A 17,690-nucleotide genomic window follows, 5' to 3' on the forward strand; every position below is an offset into this window, starting at 1 on the left:
CCGGGTATCGAACCCGCGATCCCTTGATTGCAAGGTGACGACGCTACCACTGCGCCATCGGGGGGCTTAAGAGAATGAGTAATGATATGATGAAATTGATGAAGGGACACTCACAAAGAACATCCGTGCCCAGGTCGGGATTCGAACCTGGGATCCCTGGCATCTCAAACAAGCAACATTAATCAAAGCGGGCGCTCCGGTTTGGCGCCCCTCCCGAGGACCGCGCCCCGGCCAATCGTCCGCTTTGCCGTGGTGCCTGTGAAAATAACTTGGGTCATCTCTATATCAAGAATATATTAAAGGGTTGTGTGTTTCACAATTCTGAATTCTCATTGAAACTGTGACTCAGTCTCGATTAGCGTGGTCCTCCCCGATGGCGCAGTGGTACCGTTGTCGTCTTGTAATCAAGGGGTCCCGGTTCGATACCCGATGGAGGCGCATAGTGGCTCGGATCCAACTTTAAACTGTAGGTCCAGTCCCAATTAGCCTTACGCATAAAGTGGACTTAAAACACCAAATCAATCAATCAATCGATTAACGTATCTGAGAATAAACTACACTATTTGCTACTTTTTGTTCTCCGGGTGCGATATGACGTCACGTAGATTGCAATCGAATGTAGAACAGTATTGCCAACTATGAAATGAGTATTGTTTTTATGTATGTTGTCCTTGTTACCAAATAACAACCTTATGTTAAAGTAAAATTATCACTTTCTCGACTGTTTATGAATGTAAAACTCACAAACAATTGTATACACTTCTGATGGTAGATAATGAATATCAAGATACTTATTAATTTAGTATGTTAGTTTGGAACACTGATATCAAATAGCAGCGCTGCAAGTGAGAGAAGTTGTAACTAATAATTCCAAACTGATTTCAAGTGTTCACCGTGGTGCTTCATTTCCCTAACCGTGTGAGACAGAACAAGAGTTCTAATTTTATGTTTTGTTGTCTGTAATAACTGTTTATCTTTCAACTTGAAATATGGCTAGCGAAGTTGATTGGGCTCTGTGTGCTGATGAACAAGAGAGAAGAGTAATAAGCAAGGTAACGGGAAACAACAGCGGAAAGCATGCTTCTGCTTGCAAAGGGTTGCATCAAGTTGTCAGAATGTCTTGTGGTCCATTTTAGACAACAATATCCAACTCTTTGTTCATCGAAGTGATGAAGTTAGTTGTAACATTGTAGGTTAGCGATTTAATCTTTATATAATGATTATTTCTTGTACATTTATGTTTCTACGATAGCTGTAAAAATATTTGCGGTACGAAGGTTGATCAACTAGTTCCCAACAACCTTGAACACCATTATTTTTTTTTCCTCAGTTACATTAGGACTACTTGAAAAGTTTGTATTCATTTCAAGCATAAGAATTCATGTTGAGATATTGTTCATTGAACTGAATACAAGGTATGTGTTAACATACATATATCGAAATCGAACCATGTAAAAATTGCATTCGTAGCATGATGAAATCGCAATAAAACAAAAGGAACTTGGGCCCTTACATTGTTTAACTCATCTTTTCTATTTAGAAACACATGTCAAATTAATAAGAAATCAACCGCAAGATATATTTTTTAACATTGGTGTGTAGTACAGACCGGTAAGGTTTGCTTTCATTAATATTTATGCATTTATTTTCACTATATAGCAATGTTCATTTCTAAATAAACGAGGGAGCTGTCTGCTGTAAGTAAAATGTAAACAGTTTGGAACCAAATATACTCATTAATTATTGAATTAATGACTTAATGAATAACCAGTATCACTTATACCTCCCCTTCCCTCCATACCATATATAAAAATCATAAAATACACACTAATCAGGCCATTGCTGTATTGATTTGGTATTAATTTTCTTTTTAACACTACAAATGTGCCTTCTTCCTAATTTTATTTTTTGTTTGTACTTTCAGATTGGGAACATATCCTTATCTCGTCAAGAGAAGATACAACCTCCTATTAGTGCATCCTCAAGTGCATCTTCAGGAGATGAAAGAGCCGAAGAATCAGAGTCCATATCAGTGGCTGAGCGGTCACTGCTGCAGAAGATTATCAGAAAAGGATTGGTCGAGAATAAGAATGACATAGAGGTTCAGAGAAAGGATCCCAATTCACCATTGTATTCAGTGAAATCATTCGAGGCACTGAATTTGTAAGTTTAATGAAGAATTTGCTATGCTTTTTCAAATGGCTGATGTTTTAAGTGCTGCGATATCAATCACTGTTTCCTCAGCAACAATATGGCAATGGTGGTTTTGTGGTAGCTTGAAGAGAAGTTTTTTAGGTATAATTTAACAATACAGGGAATTTCTCCAATTTGTTTGAATTTTCGGTTACTTACTAATTTGGGTCTCCTAATCACGAATCTGCACTTAAAATTTGGCGCTCACGTATAAATTTGGCGCTTATTTGGGGGCAGGTGAATCCGGCCACTTTCTAACATGCCCTTAACAGGGAGTCTATAGATATAGGCGGGGCCGCGATAGCGGTTGGGGGCGGTAGGTCGATTACCCCAGGGGCGGAGCCCGGAACCGGCGGGAAATTCGGAAATCGAGGGTGTGGAAATAAGAACTTAATTTCGATTATTTTGCTATTTCCACGTGTGAGCGCCAAATTTTGACTGCAGATTCGTGATTAGGGGGTCAAAATTAGTGAGTATGCCGAATTTCAAACAAAATGGAGAAATTCCCTGTATTGTAAAATCGCTCCGTTTTTTATTTAATATGTGTGTGTTCCATAAGTTTATTTGGTGCCTTTAACATTCTACACCTCCAACGAACTTCAGATCGAATTTATCTGTAATTTGTGAAGTCTGCAACTTGAAACCAAGTTTACTTAAACGTGGAAGTTTTACAGTTTCAAACATATTTCTTTTAGGGTGAGGGGTTACACTGACTTTACTCATATTCAGGAGACAGAGTACACTGAGGTATTTCCATAGATATTCTCGGTCACTCCAGGCGGCCCAAGTTCTTTTTGTTTTATTGCGATATCATCATGCTACGAATACAATTTTTACATGGTTTGATTTCGATGTTTTCTGTTAACACAAACTGCGGAGTTGGTTACACTTTACTATACCAGAGACAGATTTCTTCAAATTTACAGGAGAAAGTACTTTTTCTGTAACGTTGTTGATGTTCGGTAATGTAGTTTTGATCCATTTTAATGCGAATGCATGTGGTTTTCTACGAAAATCTCTTTCCGACGTGCTATTGCTGCTGCTGCCATTTGCTTTCTGCATGAGAGCACAGTGTTCCATGTGTTTGATGACGTAAACGCTGTAGTCATTGTTTTGACCCACACCGTCTTTTCGCTATAAAAAGACGTGTCGTTGTCCGTATATGCTAAATTGAACGAAAGGAGTGTTAATGGAACCTAACCTAACAGGCCTAACCTAACCTAGTAGGCATACCTCGTCCCCGTGATGGTTCGTGAGGCTATCGTGAATTTTTGGGCTAACGTCAATGGTTTTTGGGGCTAATGTCAATGGTTTAATAATTACTCTTTATGTCAAAAGTTGAACTTTTTTTCTTGAAAAAATTTCGTGGTGTTTTTAATTTTTTTAAAAAATTAGTTATTTTTCGGTGAACAAGGTTGCAACACTGCATGCACACTCCAAATCAACAAAACACTGGCACAATGCGCGATGAACGGGTAAGCTATCACCATATTGTGTGGAAATAGGGAAGAACAGTTTGTACTCGTTAATGTAAGAAATAGTCATTCTTTGCTTTAGAAATTCATTATTTCACCTAAATAAATGTTCCACAATGCAGAATAGTACGTTAGCAATGTAAAAAAGTGTGAAATAAATCATTGACAGGTGTCTCCAGTATAGTAAAGTAGTACTGCGGAGTTTTAGCGATTACTTAAGTTATTGTTCAAAATATCCTTTTGTGGTTAGGTTAGTCAGGTTAGGTTCCCTTAGCATTAAAATAAAGTCCCTAAATGCATTCTACTACGGTTCTGATTTACTTCTACATTCATTCGCACGCTTCTACGATATTTACTGTCGCTTGTCGACTGAGAATATCTTGTCCATGAGAAGTGCGTAAGGTAATTTTCAAGTTGTTTTTTTCAACATAAATAACTTTTTTCGAGTCCAAACAGTGCTCATTACTTTAAGGAAGGTTCAAATTTTGTGTTACAATGATTTCCAAAATTCTACGATAATTAGTCTTTTGTGCTAGGATAAAACGTAAAACAATCGGAACCGTTACCCTACTGGTAGTTCTGGTAACCTGGACCCTCTGTACCCCCTCGAGAAAGTGAAATATTTTGCATGTTTTGTGAAGTTTATGTTGTTTAGGAACGTTTTCCGTTGTTTTTAGCTCACGGAAATGTGTTATTGTGGACTAAAGTATGTCTGTTATCTTAGCGTGAAACAGAACAGCTCCAAGGCTTTGCGTAAGTGAATATAGCACCCAACACGACATTACACAACAGCAGCAGACAGGACATTGCATACCATTTTATAAATATATTATAAAATAAAGTAAATCAAACACAAAGGACTGAAAACTTAAGAAACCAAAATAGAAATGAAATTATTGTTAGGAATGTTAGATTTCTTGCTGTTCATAATTTTACGTTTGGTTTTTGTTCAGTAAGGAGTGCTAAGTTTGATGGTGTGATCTTTTGCATGTAGTATTTAGCTATTTGAGTATCCATAGCAACAAAAGTACTCTGAGATTAGAGGTTTTGGTATAATTTAACAATACAGGGAATTTCTCCAATTTGTTTGAAATTTCGGATACTTACTAATTTGGGTCTCCTAATCACGAATCTGCACTTAAAATTTGCTGCTCACGTATAGAAATTCCTGAATTATGGCTAGCCCCACGGACCATTGGCACGTGGTTAGGCTAGGTTAGGTTAGGAAACATAGTTAAAAAATTTTATGGTCGTAGTAATATCCGGAATCTATATATTTCATTCTTTAAGTATTCGAAACGGAAAATCTTGCGATAAATAATGAGCAATTGTGCATTGTTTACTTACTTTGGGACCAAATATATCTGTTATTTGCGTTTTCCACATGGTGGAACCACTTTTATATTTCATAAAACATCAAAATATGTTGACTAAAAGAAAATCAATGTAATTCTCGAGGGGGGTACGCTGGGTCAACAGCCCATTTTACAAAGAAGTGTAAAAGTAAATTTGAAGCTTTGAAAAAGCAATTAGTGTAATTTAGAGAGTTTTCCAAAGTAATATTTATTGGAGAATGCATGATGATAAAATTAGCTTACGCAGCCATTCCTCGTTTATGTTGCCTTGGACTCAAAATGCTGCACACACTAATTTCCAAAATAAAATATGTAAACACACATGAACAATTGTTTGCTCTTTCTTTTTCAATAGTTTTTACGTAATTATAGTGTTAATATTTTGTGTTTTTATAGGAAGCCAGATCTATTAAAAGGTGTTTACGAAATGGGGTTTAATGCACCTTCAAAAATTCAGGAAACTGCTTTACCAACGCTTCTAGCTGATCCGTGAGTATGAATCTAATATTTCAAATTTGCTATTTGCATAATCGTACGAAATAACAGTCGGAAGGTAATGTTTCTTGGTATTGTATGGCCAGTATGAACCATTTAGATCCAGAATATTATCAGAGTTCAGAAGTTTGTGAAAAGTGAATAATGATAGTAGTTGAATAGTTGAATTTCCTTCAGTTACAACCAGAATGCCTTGTTTTCATTTTGTATATTTTGGCTTTTTGCTTATTTCTGCAGGTTTTAATTTGTGAATGTTTGTTATGTTTCTTAAATTGCATTATTTTGCTCATTCATGTGCATTTGCAGAGTTGAAATAGACCAGTTAAAGTCTGTTCTTTGATCTTGGTGTGTGTTTTTTTTTTTTTTATATATTTTATTGTTTTCAAGACTAGGATTTGTGACTTATTTTGGATTTTGCAGGATACACAATATCTTTCCAGTGAAAATAACATTATTTCAATTATATATATATATATATATACGGTACAGATTGAATTGCCTGATTAGTGACTATACTCAAGATTTACTTATATTTAAAGCTTCACATGATTCTCCAGTGATGAGTGGTCTTTCGTAAGAAATAGAAAAAACCCTCATTCCGCTGTTAATTTGTCGGCTCTGCAATGTAATGATAGGTTTTATGTCAAAGTATTATTGACAAAACTGACTGTATAACCGTAACATTAATCAAATTACAAATTAATGTTTGATGAATGGAGCATGTGGAGTTTGTTTACTTCAGGCACAAATTGACCTCCAGGGGGGGGGGGGGGGGCTCATGGGTTATTAGGGGGCTGTGTAAACCAAGTCCATTTTTTAAAAAAATTAACAGTATTAAATGGCGATATTTGGGGTGGGGCTAGGGGTCATTAACTTATATGAAATTTATAAATATCACACAGCTACTACATTTTTCTACATCTTTTGAAGTGTTAATTGATTGATACTGAAATCATCCCTGAACAGTAAAGGTGGCTGCAGTGGCTCAGTCGGTAACGCGTCTGACTACCATGCTAACTGTCCCAGGTTCGATCACCGGCCGTTTCAAATCCGGGAACTTTTCTAATGTTGGAAGCTTCCCCGGTACCCACCCAGCATCAAATAACATGGGTACCTGGGGGTAAAGGCAGGCAGGGGCATGGTGCTGATCACATCACCCCTACTCATGACCGGATCAAGTAAGTGTGGGGCATTACCCCACACCCGCTATACGCCTTCATGGATAACAGCATATTAAAAATAGGTTTTGTTTTTATGTAAATAAATTTGAACATTATAGTTTTACGTAGAAAACGGGTTTCCACTGGGAATCAAGCCAGTGACTGGTCGGGCCAAAGAGAGGGTGCTAACCATTTGGCTACACAGGAGCCCAGTGTAAATTGATATGCTATTGAAATTGAAGACTTATCCCCTTTTCGAAATATTAACTGTGAAATTTGGGGGACTGTTTGGAAAGGTTATAGGGCCGGACCTCGATATGCAAGAGTATTCACTGGTATTGCTAGGATGATCCAGAAAATGATAGTAAACGATTTCTTTGAAATGATGCAAGATTTAAGAAATACAACTCTCCACCTGACATAGTTTAGTCTAACACGTATAACTGAAATCGTATATGGCGGGGTAAGAAGGACTAGTACATCAGGTAACAATGTGTAGAATAGTGGAAGAGGATGCAAGGCATTAAACTAAAACCAATATGTGACAAATGTTGAATCAAAATATGTTGTAACTAGTGATTCTGCGAGAGAAGAGATAGAGGGGAAGGAAGCGCTCAGAGTGTGAGAATATTTTCAGGGACGTAGTCACATTTATCATTTCCTTACATGGAATACACTAAGTTCGTGCTTTTAGATCTCGCACAAAGGCTTCTCCACAAAAATAAGCACTGAGCAATCTTGCATTTGTTGTATTTACGAGTATGTTGTCGTTTCGAATTATCAGCCGGAAGTCTATGAAATCTATTATCACTCATGCACAAATAGGCATTGTTTCACTTGACAAGAACAAGAAAAGAATTAGTTTCCTGTAGTTTACAGTTATTACAAGCATAAGAAAACAGCTTTTCGTTGTGACGTTTCAGGAGAACACACGCTCCCTTCATCAGACATTTTCATTTGACGGGAAACATAGAGTTGAATGTCTGGGAAGCTTCGTTCATTGCAGAAGAACACTGGAATAAATCAAATAATGAAAATGGTAACGTAGATCCAGTATGGAGTTTTCTTTTTCACAAATGGAGTAAGCCACCATCTTTAAAATTTAATGTAACAGAAAACATGAATAGACTTTGTGAAAACAATGATGAATTTGAATTACCGGATGATATTTGGGATTCATAATTTTAAATAAAAAAATAATGTGATCAAATTTTTTTTATCTGAAATAAAAATAAAACAGACTGCGTCTTTTCACAGTTAAGTTGCTATTTTACAACAATGTAACATTGACAACATCCATTATATAACGGATTGTTTTTTTTTAAAAAATTGCTAACCATTGTTATAACTGTATCTTTAGTCAAAATGAAATTAAATGTCTGACGAAGGGAGCGTATGTTCTCCTGAAATGTCACAAAGAAAAACTGTTTTCTTATGCTTGTAATAACCGTAAACTACAGGAAAATAATTCTACAATGCAAGCAATGTGTACGTACAAGAAAAACTAAGAGAAAGATGTTTTGAAATACATTAAAAAAGAAATGTAACACTCTTAAATCAACGATCTGCTTACTCTGCACCAAGCTTCTCTGTAGTGACGTAATGTATCCACTGCGTATACGAATGAGCAGTCCCTGGATCTGTGTGTCTTTCTAATAGTAGTTGAATGCACTTCTTCCGAAACAACCTTCCATACAATTCTTGTAGGCCTGTTGCACAAACGTGGTTTCGTTTTTATGGCATCTAAGATTTCGTTTCTGTTGTCTGTGTTACTAACATTGCAGTGCTTCAACTGCCTTTTTTGTCTATTCGGATGCTTCGTAAACGAAGGCCATGCATACAAAGATTGAATATTCAGATTTTCCAAAGTTTTGCTTCCATGGAGGTATTATCAGCTCACTTTCTCAAGGTTTGGCCAGCAACCATACATCTTCGCCTTCCGATAGAGAAATGGCAGGGTGGCGACAGACCTGGAAAACCTGGAAAACCGGGAAAAGTCAGGGAATTTGAGGTGTCAAAAAAAGTCAGGGAAATGTCAGGGAATTTCAACATCATTGACTTCGAACACTCTTTTGACGAAAATTGTTATAACTCGGGCACTATGGGAGCAATCTACTTCGGATAACTTTTGTTTTGCAGCTAAAACATCAGTGCATGCAACGGTGTACAATTTACAATACCGGACCGAGGAAGGGCGCTTGGGGGGCACGTCCCCCGAATTTTAATGGAAAAAACAAAAATCTGGAGTTTGCCCCCTCTTCTCCCGCTATTTTGGGGAGAAGGCGCAAACTTTAGTATTCTTTTTAAAGAATGGACACTTCTCAAGAGAATGAAACATGTTTTATGTTCTTGGGTGCCATACAAGTTGAATAATAACCCAAAATGTGATTTTTTTTACGAAAAATAACTATTTGCATTTTTGGAGGAAAATTGTTATAACTCGGGCACTAAGGGATCAATCTACTTCGAATAAGTTTTGTTTTGCAGCTAAAACATCAGAGCATGCAACCGTGTACAATTCAGAACGCCGAACCGAGGAAAAGGGGTTTGGGGGGAGCGACTACCGAATTTCAATGGAAAAAAAAAACAACATAAAAATCTGGAGTTTACCCCCTCTTCTCCCGCTATTTGGGAAGAAGGTGCAAACTTTAGTATTCTTTTCAAAGAATGGACATTTCTTAAGAGAATGAAACATGTTTCATGTTCATTGGTGCCATACAAGTTGAATAATATGCCAAAATGTGATTTTTCTTTTTTTACGAAAAATAGGTAATTTGCATGTTTGGTGGAGAATTGTTATAACTCGGGTACTATGGGAGCAATCTACTTCGGATAAGTTTTGGTTTTCAGCTAAAACATCAGAGCATGCAACCGTGTACAATTCAGAACACCGAACCGAAGAAGGGGGGGTTTGGGGGCGCGACCACCGAATTTCAATGAAAAAAACAACATAAAAATCTGGAGTTTACATCCTGTTCTCCCGCTATTTTGGGAAGAAGGCGCAAACCTTAGTATTCTCTTCAAAGAATGAACGTTTCCAAAGAGATTGAAACATGTTTCATGTTCTCGGGTGCCATACAAGTTGAATAATAAGCCTTTTTTTTCTTTCGAAAAATAGGTAACTTGCATTTTTGGAGGAAAATTGTTATAACTCTGGCACTAAGGGAGCAATCTACTTCGGATTTTTGTTTTGCAGATAAAACATCATAGCATACAACCGTGTACAATTCAGATCGCCGAACCGAGGAAAGGGGGTTTGGGGGGAGCGACTACCGAATTTCAATGAAAAAAACCATAAAAATCTGGAGTTTACCCCTTCTTCTCCCGCTATTTGGGAAGAAGGTGCGAACTTTAATATTCTTTTCAAAGAATGAACATTTCTCAAAAGAATGAAACATGTTTCATGTTCTTTGGTGCCATACAAGTTGAATAATGAGCCAAAATGTGAAAGAAACTCTGTTCGGAAATGTGGCATGCATATGTTGCAGGGGGGGGGGGGGGTTGGTCATCAGTATGAATTTCCCAGGCTTGCTCCAGACCTGTGTCCGAGTTTCCACACAAACATAAGAGTATGAAGGTCCAAAAAGCACATTCATTTCGTAATCAGCACCATGATACCATATGGTATCATCGGGCCAGTACGACCTTACTCTGATGATACCATATGGTTGGTATCATCGGAGGAGTAAAGGTTAAGCCTCTAAATATTATGTGGAAAATGCATTGAATTATCATTTTTTCTTGTCCGTATGGGAGTAGTAAGGGGACCTGTCGACAGATGGAGGGGATAAGAGCGGGTGGCGCCATCCGATAGTTGTCGGACATCGTAGTAAGGCATTTTGTTGGACAAACTTAGGGGACATGGAAACAAATATGTTCCATTGATACATACGATTTTTGTCGAATATCGCCACCCGACAAAGTATCTCACTACAACATGCAACAGAAATAGAATGGACTGAAACATACAACAAAAATCGCATGCATAAACAAGAAGAGCTTTAGACTGAAAATATGCTGCTGGAATTTTATTACTCTTCTGGCTCACTTCACCTTATTGAATGTAGCAGTGCTTGCGAAGGCTTTCTTTTATCATCCTGACGTATTACTGGTTTCGCACAAGTTAACATACGTTTACAATGACATTGCACTATTCTTAGATATCAAGAAGAATCCAACCAAACGGGATATATGTTAAATACTATCACGAAAAAGTGAAACATAAATCTGCATTGGTGAACGTTTTAAAAATTGGCAAGTGCATGCTCCCAACCTCAAATTTACTGCAACACTAGTATTGCAATGAAATTAACGCCACTCTCTGTCCTGTCTGTTTAATCTCGTGAGAGATGGTCTTAAATCTCTCACTGAGTGAAGTTAATGTCCAATATTATGAAATAAAATACTAATAATAAATACGTAAATATTTTAATATCATATTTACTCGAATTATTCAATCATAACAGCAAATCACTTCCTTCAAGAATTGACTTTTCTCTGCCAGCCCTGCTAAATTTCACTTTCCTTCTACTGATTTATACGAGGGGTGGCCAGAAAGTAATTGCCAATTAGTAGGTACATTGATTTTTTGCATACTCCAAAACCGTGAAAAATGGTAATTGCTGCGAAATTATGTTTAGGAATGTGCAGTGATGTCTGGACACATTTTTCGCCCATTCGAAATATCGAAATAATAGGCATTTTTAGCGATTTGTTTTTAAAGAAATGTCCTAAAACAATTCCATGAAATCCAACACCCTTGTCTTTTCTAGGCCATGTTTGTGTACATAGAACATGCAAGTTTTCCAACATTTTACTCAAGAGTAAACTATAGAGTTATACGTACGTGGAATAATTCCGACAGCCACATTGAATCATTTATTTCCCACGCTTTTTTCAACTTCTATCAAAACCATTTGCATCACAGAGCAAAGTGGCAGGGTTCTAACAGGAGATCGAGTGTGTATCTACCGTCACACGGGAGCCACATCTTCGAATTTGCCGCACGAGATATGTTTTGAATTACCAAGCTAAGTGCGCACTATCGGCATTTGTCGAGTGAGTAATAATGGAGCTCAGTCGTTAGGGCATCTGACTACTATGTGAGAGACCCGGGGTCGATCCCCTGTGGGGGAGAACCGGGATGTTTTCCACCTATTCAAACTGCTCCGGCGCCCACCCAGCATCATATGAAGCTGGTACCTTGAGGAAACTTTGAGGGATAAAGGTAGCCAGGAGTGTGGTGCTGATCACATTACCCCAACCTTCAGCCGTGATCAAGAAAGTGTGTGGCCCTAACTCCACACCAAAATTCCATTATCTAAAATCCTTACCTTAAAATTAATAAAGGGGTATGGAAAATAACTTTCCCAAAATAACTTTCAAGATATCAAACTCTCGCGAAGAGGCATAAGCCATGTGACTTACAATTTGAAACAGTAGTTTAAAAACACCATGAAGGTATAATTTCAGATATTTGCCAGAATGCGCTAAAATGAAAATGTGAATTTTGGGAAAAATTTTCGGCATAATCACCACCGTTGTTCTGGCATGTGTCGCAGATGGCACTAAATTTTGTATGTCCATGGTATATGTGTCTGACAGCAAAGACTGGAACTATCTCTACCGCAATGTAGCTGTCAAATCGTTGCCTTGCCAGAAACCTCTTCAGTTAAACAAAAAGATGAAAGTAGGTACATTCAAGGCCAGGGCTGTACAGGGAGTGGTCTAAGATCTCTCACCTGAAGTGATGCAAAGGGCCCGTGTGTACTCAGCTCTATGGGGTTGTGCACATTCAATTGGCCTTCCGTGAATTGTCTGCACCATCGTCTCACCATACTATCACGCACGACGTCCGGTCTGCACAACTCACACGATTGCTCTGTGCCAAATTCTGAGCGTGCAATGTAGGCTACATCGCAGTCGGTGAGATACTTCATGAGAGCTGCAATCTTTAACCTAGAACCGTCCTAAACCGGCTACATTGCAACTGTACCAGATTACAGCTACATGCCACTTCTTCCTGCCTGTATGTGTGTGTGTCGCTCTCCGACCACTAGTATTGCGTATAGGCACCATTGGAGCTTTTTCAGGATGCCCCTCGTATATGAACTTTCAGAAGCTTTTATTATTAGAGTGTTCCTGTTTTAATGTGTTGGTTAGCTAAATCAGGTTACTGTACAATGCAATTCTATAAATTCCTTGCGTTAAATTTCTAATACTTACATACCCTTTTCGTCAGCATTAATGGTATAACTGCATGTTGTCAGTTTCACAGCACTTCACTTGAATATACTGTACTGAAGCAGAAATCCCATCGATAATGTAAGGAAATATGACACTTTCTTTTGTTCGATTCAGTTGTTTCACTTATATGCAAGAGTTAAGTTGTTTGCTTTTCAGAGAAGAGAGAAGTAACTTTATGCATTGAAAAATGAGTCCGCACTCATAGTTTTTGCAAGCAGAGGTTTCCAAACCTCAGTGGAAATATCAACATATAATACAGAGAATGTATAAGGAGACTGATAAATTACAAATTGTATTTCTTAATCAATCACTCTTATCTCATTTAGTCGTAACTTTAAAAATAATCAAGTATTTTATTTTAAACTTACTGCGTATGACAAAATTCCATAATCCTTCCGTAGCTTGTGAATTGTAATAATTTTCCAAATTCACTATTTTGCAGTTTGAATTGAAATCATAGAGAATAGAGAAATTAAGTCAATTTAATAGAAGATAATATTGGTACTTAGCAAAACCATACGTGGATCTGTGTGAGTTTATTATTTCTATTTGCAAAAACATCGATTTAGTTTAGTTTGTAATTGTCAGGGAAAAATGTAAATTTTGTCCTGGAAAACCTGGAAAAGTCAGGGAATTTCATTTCTGCTTGTTTGTAGCCACCCTGAATGGGCTTGCATTCTTCTTTGGTGACGTAACACGTGGTACCGATGATTCTTCAGCTAGGCCATGGCTGTTCCTTAATGTTTGACCCTTCGTCGATTTAATGTCTGCATGACATATTACAATGTAACAAACACCATTCTTAATGAATTTTTCCGTACTTTCAAATGAGCTGAAAATAAAATGCAATTTCCATTTAAAGAAACGCAAGTTTGTGTTGAAAATTGTACTTCCGTACGTAGTTGAACATATTGTGTCCACTAATTTCATGAGCCCCTCTCATACCTATATAGTTATCTGCGAAAGCAGTTTTTTAATATTTATTCTTGTTCACGAAATATTTCTGGCGGTAATTTTAGGTGACTCACCCGGTATATTGTGGAAAGACTCAAGGGAGACATTGTAAAAAAACTAAAACTGAAAGCAGACATCGATACTCGGCCAAGCGATACACTCATACATTCCAGCAATAGCGGAAGCAAGTGAAGTCAGGAGATGCAGCATTCCACAAAACACTACTGGGTGCATGGACGTAGACAAGCAACATACCCCGTAAGGCTGAGTCAGCATCTGAGCAACGCCCTATGGTAGGTTAAAAGGAGTCAGTCAGTCATTCATCAGTGAGTTAGTACCGAGCGGCAAGCGTCAACACAAGCATCTGTCCGAGAGTAGCTCTTCAGACTCTTGAGTCGCCTTATCACTGAGGGCAACCACTACATTACTAAGCATGTTCATCGTACCTGCCTACAGTCAACTTGGCTAGTACTGCTCGCCGACCCAGTCGCATCGACCCGATGCAGCCCAAAGTGGTAACCAATAGCTAGAACCCACACATCAACGACCTACCACAGAAACGGAGGACTGTGGGCCAGTGAAACCAAGACTCCGACATCTGTCACCTGACCGCTTTGTAGTCGGCTAGCTGAGAGGCAAGATGCATCAGTGACATCCCTTGATTCCTTCCACACTCTGCTTCTGCTAAGTAGGGGAGATTGTAGGGTGAACATAAAACATAAGTTGCTCTATCATCAGGCTGCTTAACTGTTCACGAGTTTGTTCAAAAGGACACAAGTACTTTTTGTCTGTAGTAGATGTTGCACGCGTTACGTTGTTGTGACCACCATTCCAAATCACGACGCCAAATCAATAGCATATGCACTTTTTCATTGTGTTTTCCTTAGATTTGGTCTCCCGACCATTGTAGTTGTCCTTGACAGGATCTGCGAACGCTTCAAATCTAATTCATGAGCTAACTGAGTTGACTGGCGTACAGCTACAGTATGTAATTACACCTGCAGTAATTACAGTTGAAGCATCCTTTAATTACCTAAAGAATATCATTAAACCCTATATTTTAACAGCGAAAGAAAAATGGCAAGATTATTTACAATCAGCAGTACAGGCTCGCAATATTATTTTTCATAGCTCCACGGGGCAGAGCACGTTTTACTGGCTACATGGATTCGAACCAAGACTTCTGATCGATGCAATCATCCCCCTCCCCCACAAACTACTGCCCCTACAAACTAAAAACGGTTGGAACAGCTAGATGAAATCCTTAGTTCAGCGCATGAAATTTTAAAGAAGCGGTTCCTGCAACAGAAAATGCACATTGATAGCAAAACGCAACAAACAGAATATGAAGTCGGCCAAGACGTGTGGATTTTGGAAAATTTACCACTCAGACCCCCCCCCCCATCCCCCGAGCGTTCACCGTTTATTACAAATTTAGAGGTAAAATCGTCGAGAAAATGAATGCAAACTCTTATAAAGTTTTATTCAAAGATGGCCGAAATAGAGAGAAAGTTGACACCATCACCATAGCTAGACTTAAGCCACACTACGAAGACGTACCTTCTAACAGACGAACAGACAGATCTTCCGACTAACACAATCGACTAAAAACACTATTTCTGTACAGTATTCCCCCCTCTTTCCTGCAGAAACGCACAAAACTCCTTATCACTGTTTTAAACACTGCATGACACTTTTTCCTGGCATGCCACATTTTTATATTCACTTTACTTGCCCCAGAGTAATTAAATGAAAAAATATATACCACAAGTTCACTTTAAAAACAGGGTGGCGACAGACCTGGAAAACCTGGAAAACCGGGAAAAGTCAGGGAATTTGAGGTGTCAAAAAAAGTCAGGGAAATGTCAGGGAATTTCGTCTTCATTGACTTCGAACAGTCTTTCGACGAAAATTGTTATGACTCTGGCACTATGGGAGCAATCTACTTCGGATAAGTTTTGTTTTGCAGCTAAAACATCAGAGCATGCAGCGGTGTACAATTCAGAACGCCGAACCGAGTAAAGGGGGTTTGGGGGGAGCGACTACCGAATTTCAATGAAAAAAAAAACATAAAAATCTGGAGTTTTCCCACTATTCTCCTGTTATTTGGAAAGAAGGTGCGAACTTTAGTATTCTTTTCAAAAAATGGACATTTCTCAAGAGAGTGAAACATGTTTCATATTCTTTGGTGCCATACAAGTTGAATAATATGCCAAAATGTAATTTTTCTTTTTTTACGAAAAATAGGTAATTTGCATGTTTGGAGGAAAATTGTTATAACTCTGGTACTATGGGGGCAATCTACTTTGGATAAGTTTTGGTTTGCAGCTAAAACATCATAGCATGCAACCGTGTACAATTCAGAACACCGAACCGAAGAAGGGGTGTTTGGGGGCGCGACTACCGAATTTCAATGAAAAAGAACAACATAAAAATCTGGAGTTTACCTCCTCTTCTCCCGCTATTTTGGGGAGAAGGCGCAAACCTTAGTATTCTCTTCAAAGAATGGACGTTTCCAAAGAGATTGAAACATGTTTCATGTTCTCGGGTGCCATACAAGTTAAATAATAAGCCAAAATGTTTTTTTTTTGTGTTTTTTTTAACGAAAATAGGTAATTTGCATTTTTGGAGGAAAATTGTTATAACTCTGACACTACGGGAGCAATCTACTTCGGGTATGTTTTGTTTTTCAGATAAAACATCAGAGCATGCAACAGTGTACAATTCAGAATGCCGAACCGAGGAAGGGGGTTTGGGGTGGTGCGACTCCCGAATTTCAATGGAAAAGACAAAAATCTGGAGTTTGCTACATTCTTTTCAAAGAATGGACATTTCTCAAGAGAATGAAACATGTTTCATGTTCTCGGGTGCCATACAAGTTGAATAATAAGCCAAAATGTGAAACTGTTTTTTACGAAAAATAGGTAATTTGCATTTTTGGAGGAAAATTGTTATAACATGGGCACTATGGAAGCAAACTACTTCGGATAAGATTTGTTTTGCAGTAAAACATCAGAGCATGCAACGGTGTACAATTCAGAATGCCGAACCGAGGAAAGGCAGTTTGGGGGGAGCAACTACCGAATTTCAATGAAAAAAAACAACATAAAAATCTGGAGTTTAACCCCTCTTCTCCCACTGTTTGGGAAGACAGTGCGAACTTTAGTATTCTTTTCAAAGAATGGACATTTCTCAAGAGAATGAAACATGTTTCATGTTCTTTGGTGCCATACAAGTTGAATAATATGCCAAAATGTAATTTTTCTTTTTTTACGAAAAATAGGTAATTTGCATGTTTGGAGGAAAATTGTTATAACTCTGACACTACGGGAGCAATCTACTTCGGGTATGTTTTGTTTTTCAGATAAAACATCAGAGCATGCAACAGTGTACAATTCAGAATGCCGAACCGAGGAAGGGGGTTTGGGGTGGTGCGACTCCCGAATTTCAATGGAAAAGACAAAAATCTGGAGTTTGCTACATTCTTTTCAAAGAATGGACATTTCTCAAGAGAATGAAACATGTTTCATGTTCTCGGGTGCCATACAAGTTGAATAATAAGCCAAAATGTGAAACTGTTTTTTACGAAAAATAGGTAATTTGCATTTTTGGAGGAAAATTGTTATAACATGGGCACTATGGAAGCAAACTACTTCGGATAAGTTTTGTTTTGCAGTAAAACATCAGAGCATGCAACGGTGTACAATTCAGAATGCCGAACCGAGGAAAGGCAGTTTGGGGGGAGCAACTACCGAATTTCAATGAAAAAAAACAACATAAAAATCTGGAGTTTAACCCCTCTTCTCCCACTG

The 17,690-nt window shown here is 38.1% G+C and overlaps 1 protein-coding gene across 2 annotated transcripts in view; it reads left to right on the forward strand.

Annotated features, from left to right (window-relative positions):
* Dbp80 (putative ATP-dependent RNA helicase Dbp80) overlaps window positions 1-17,690 on the forward strand; it is an 88,206-nt gene that overhangs the window by 23,223 nt on the left and 47,293 nt on the right. Inside the window, exons 1-3 of one of the 2 annotated variants that reach the window (XM_083114921.1) lie at window positions 870-1,052; window positions 1,925-2,163; window positions 5,420-5,512. In XM_083114921.1, coding sequence (XP_082971047.1) covers window positions 990-1,052; window positions 1,925-2,163; window positions 5,420-5,512 — 395 coding nt within the window. In that variant the 5' untranslated portion in view covers window positions 870-989. Of the gene's footprint in view, window positions 1-869; window positions 1,053-1,924; window positions 2,164-5,419; window positions 5,513-17,690 lie in introns of those variants that run through there. The other variant, XM_083114922.1, reaches the window with a different exon arrangement.

This window comes from Lepisma saccharinum, chromosome 29, assembly GCF_977018435.1.
Source record: "Lepisma saccharinum chromosome 29, izLepSacc3.1, whole genome shotgun sequence".
Lineage (NCBI taxonomy): Eukaryota > Metazoa > Arthropoda > Insecta > Zygentoma > Lepismatidae > Lepisma > Lepisma saccharinum.